We start from the raw sequence: 4,885 nt of genomic DNA on the forward strand, positions 1-4,885 counted from the left end.
TTTTTAAGTGTACTATAGTATGGACAGCGTCGAATGCAGAAAATCTTTCGTCCGGAATAGCTAACTTGCTTATGTCATGAAAAAGGGGAAAAAAAAAAAGAGAAAAAGAAAAGAATCAGAAGAATAGCTCAATTGTGTACCAACATTATTAATGAACTTTAGAATTTAGAAGACTTCACAAATTTATTTTTCTTCTGATAGAAATGCCTTAGAGGAGTAAGTACTACATAATAATAGGTTTTATAGAACAGATATCCCAGTCTCGACAAAAACCTCCACAAGCTTTTTTCTACACCAAATTAATTAACCCTTGTTTTGAGAAACTTATTAGAGAGTTGCTTCTCATTCAATCTCGACAGATGCATAGATAACCAATGAAAAAGATTTAATATTTGTCGAAGTTACCGGAATTCAAGAAGTAAAACAAACCCGCAAATGTGCATGACATTTTCCAAGAAACTCAAAAAAAGTGAGAAGTGAATTACACCTTGTATAAACCATATATATATGAAGCCATAATTAGACACGAAAAACATAGAAGTAGTATTTTTTATTGAAGCACAGGAGTTTGAATTTGGGAAGTGTTTGAGATGGTTGGAGCTGGTGTGAGATTAAGGCGGAGGGTAAGTGGTGTGGGGCGGGATGATGAGGTGGGGAGGAAGAAGGACGCCGGATCAAGAAGCTGGAAACTAATGAAGTCTTCCGGGGAAGAAATGGATTTGGACGTCGACAAGTATTCCATTATGAGGCGCGTAAATGTCCACGCTCGTGATCTTCGAATTCTCGATCCCCTCTTGTCCTACCCCTCCGCCATTCTCAGCCGTGACAGGGCCATTGTTCTCAATTTGGAAGTAAGTTAATTACTTAATTACTGGCTACTTGTATTTTTCTTTTTTCTTTTTTTGGAGAGATTTTGAATTTCAGGTTAATTGAGAATTTGGGTTCTCATTTGTTTCATTCTTTTTATAATTATATTGGAATTTTCAGCAAGAATTTTCATGTCAAAATTTGGGATACACGTGTAGTTTACGAACATTTTGATCAGAGCTCTTTCAATGATTAATATTCTGAGTTTTTTTTTTTTTTTTTTGTGATAATGCAGCATATCAAGGCAATTATTACAGCCGAGGAGGTATGATCTTTTTTCAACAAGTCCCTATTTTTTTATATTAATTCACTTCCCTTGTTTTGAATGATAATACGATGGGGTATAAGTAAATTAATTATAAGCCCTTGGACAAAATAGATAAATCCAGAATCGTTTTACAGGTTTTGCTCCGAGATCAATTAGATGATAATGTTATACCGGTCGTGGAGGAACTTCGGCGGCGATTGAAACCGATAAACACAGCTCATGAGGGTCAAGGAGACGAAGATTTACCTTTACAGGAAGGTGAAGAAATGGGTGATGAAGATGGTAAGTATTGTACCAGTAATGAAGGATTTATTGCTTTTTTAAAACTACCTAATTATATCTAATTATCATGTCGCAGAAAAATGAGTAGTACCCGGCGTTGGTGTAATATTTATCACTTATAAATTGGCACTTTTATTTTTTTTTTCATTTTTGTTTCTTTTGAGGGTTGATGCAATTTGATTTATGGAATATTCATAATTTGGCCACCATTTGTGAAAATAAATTCGTCTTGGGAAGTTATAAATATATAAAAGAATTTAATCAAGATTGTTTAAATCTGCCTTCAAATATTTGATGAAAATATAGCAGATAAATAAATTGGAACTTCCAAAACAGCTTGTAGATGCTCAACATGCTCTTAATTAAGCTTAAACTTTGCTTTTGGTAAACTTTACTTAGAAAAAACTTACGTAATTATTTGCAACTAAATGCAGAATCTCCATTTGAATTCACGGCCTTGGAGGTGGCTTTAGAAGCCATCTGCAGTTACCTTGCTGCTCGGGGAATAGAATTGGAGACTGCTGTTTACCCTGCTATGGAGAAGCTTACGTCCAAGGTACGTGCACAGAAATACTACTTATTATAGTACCTTTGTCCACTGCCCCTCTCAACTGAATGTGGTCTATTCAGTAATCCTGGATAGATTTTATGTATTCTGGATATATTTCCTGGACAAACCCGCTGGGAAAGCAGCGAGTTGCCCAGAACCCCTTTCTTCTCTTGCTTGGCTTCAGATAAGAAAAGACTAGTCGCTTTAACCTGACTTCCTTCAAAGAAAGGCTCCGAGAAGGAATTAGAAACCTTTACTTACAGAAAAGATAAAGGCTCATCCCTCCTCACTTCACCTCAATGCTATGGAGGAAAAAAACCAGTATCTTCGTAAAAGCACCTTCTTCCTAATTAAGCACCAGTCAGATAGAATTAGTTGAAACTCAACTCAACCGGACCTGCCCGCCTAAGCCTTAATTAAGTACCTATTTCTAAAATCGTACCCAATTGGTAATTGCAGGTCACTAGTCGTAAGTTGGATGAAGTTCGTAAATTAAAAAGCCAAGTCGCAAGGTTGAGTGCTCGCGTGCAGAAGGTACATATTAATTCCTAATTTATATATGGTCGATCATTATATTTAGCTCCAAGCATCAGTTTTCTGTTTGATAATATTAATCAAAGAGTAACGTGTCAGAACACCCCTTTGATTTAAATGAGTCTATCCTTCTTTAACCTCTCATATAATTCAGTTGGATTCCTTCTCCCCTATAGGATAGGATAGAATAGTATAGATGTTGCCGATTGAACCAAAAAAAAAAGGGCGTTAGTTAGTTTTCTGTTGTTATATTTTGTCTAATCAATTTCCACTTCCATTTGCTGTAACTCTAATAGGTGAGGGAGGAGCTCAAACAACTGCTGAATGATGATCATGATATGGCTAACCTTTACTTGTCCAAGAAATTACCCGGGGCATCTTCCCCTTCACCGGGTAATAAATCGGATACTGGCAGTGTTTCTCAAGGTGGGGATATTCATATTGTACCAACAGCAGATGGATCAGATGATGACTTTGGTGTTGAGGAACTTGAGGTAATACTTGAGGTAAGCTACAAATTTTTTTTTTTCACGTGGAAAGTCTCGAATCTGAACCTTCCCTACTACAATATTATTTACAAAATTAAAAAACAAAAACAAAAGATTTTGTTATTTATTAACAATAGTTACCACCACTCAAATTGACATTTCATGATAGAGTTTTGGTACATATATTTTGCACCATCAACTTTAGCACATGCAACTATCTTCGACCCTTCATGTATTATCTTTGAAATTAGTTAGACATCTAATTGCATGTTTTTACTTTTTATTGCAGGCTTACTTCACACATATTGATGGCACGTTGAACAAGTTAACAATGGTATATATGTGCACATTCATTTTTGATAATTTTTTTTTTTTTTGGAAATAATAGGGAAGTAAAATTACAAAAGCACACATAGAGAATTTTTGTTCATTTTTCGTGGTTATTTAACATCGTGGAATTCTACCCATAAATGGAAATCAAATTTTGCAGCTACGTGATCACATTGATAACACGGAAGACTACATTAAATTGCAGGTAAATTTATTAGTGACGTCCAAATGAAAATTCTATTTCAACACTACATACATGCTCATGTCAATGAGATTTTCTAATTTAATCTGAAAGCAGCTTTCCTTTTTCTTTTTTCTTTTTTGGTTTCTCTCTCTTTTCAGCTCGACAAGCATAGAAATCGGCTCATGGAGGTGAATTGTGAGCTAATATGAGTATCTTGTCACAATATTGAGACAATTAGTTGCTTCAATTTGCTAATCTATTTATTTTGCCTTTGGAGTACTAAGTTCCATGATTCAAATCATAGGTAATAATGATCATGAAATGGAAACGAAAAAAAAAACTATCAGAAAAATTATTTTTGACATTTTCCTCTCATGTTAAATTACTGATGAACAAAACAAGTAAATTGTAGGAAAAATTAGTAAAAATTGATATAAGATATCCATATAGTTTACCAATTTTTGCTATGCTTCTCATTGAAAGATTTCTAAATTTTTCAAGTTTCAAACAATTTTCCCTAGGAATATTTCCATGGAATTCTTATGTCTTATCAACTGTTAATTTCAACGTGCACTGAATCTATTTTGGTAGGTTGAGCTCTTTCTTAGCGTAACATTCATATGCTTATCAATCTACTCTACGGTGGCTCAATTATTTGGCATGAGTATCCCCTACAGTTGGAATTTTGGTTATGGATACCTGTTTAAATGGGTAAGTATAAAATGAAGATTAATTAACTTTTGGCAATTTTTATTTCAGATGAGTGGAATTAATCAATCTTTACTGCTTCCAGGTTGTCATCATCCCGGGGCTTTTCAGTTCCTTCCTTTTCATATTTGTTATTTCTCATGCTTGTCGCAGAGGGATTATTGGATCATATAATTCATAATCTCACTTGGATAATTGTACCTATGTGCCAGATTGAGAATGTTTTTCGATAATGGAACCATTTTATGTCTTCCATTTGTATACAATATTCAGATTGTTATGTGAAATGGTGACTATCAATAAGCTATTTAAATTCGTATGAGTATTTAAAGTAAGCTATTTCGCCGAACGATTTTTTGGTTGAATACCTAATGGACACTCGTTAACGCATCTAAATTATACCCGATAACCATGTGAATACACGCAACTATAAATTTGGCATTTAGAAACTTTATGAAATTGACTACACTTTTCCAAAACAACTAACAAGTGAAACCTGAATTAATGTCCATTGAGCGCCCTTTCGCCGAAAGGCTTTAGAGCGTTTTAAACATAAAAAGAAGCTACACGTAGTGCATTGAGAATTGGGTTGGATGATAAAGTATGAGAGATTGTAAATAAAAAACCATGAATTCAAAATCTCTCGCTTATAAAAAAAAAAAAAAAAGGATCAC

At 34.2% G+C, this 4,885-nt stretch overlaps 1 protein-coding gene across 1 annotated transcript; it reads left to right on the top strand.

The window, feature by feature from the left end:
- Positions 1-590: 590 nt before the first annotated feature.
- On the top strand, positions 591-4,392 carry LOC113765045 (magnesium transporter MRS2-I-like). Its single transcript, XM_027309096.1, has 11 exons — positions 591-851; positions 1,103-1,132; positions 1,270-1,417; positions 1,852-1,973; positions 2,427-2,501; positions 2,798-3,007; positions 3,279-3,323; positions 3,480-3,524; positions 3,662-3,691; positions 4,095-4,214; positions 4,297-4,392. The coding sequence occupies exons 1-11, from the start codon at positions 591-593 to the stop codon at positions 4,390-4,392; spliced, it is 1,182 nt and encodes a 393-aa protein (XP_027164897.1).
- Positions 4,393-4,885: the final 493 nt, after the last annotated feature.

The sequence above is a fragment of the Coffea eugenioides genome, chromosome 3 (genome assembly GCF_003713205.1).
Source record: "Coffea eugenioides isolate CCC68of chromosome 3, Ceug_1.0, whole genome shotgun sequence".
NCBI lineage: Eukaryota > Viridiplantae > Streptophyta > Magnoliopsida > Gentianales > Rubiaceae > Coffea > Coffea eugenioides.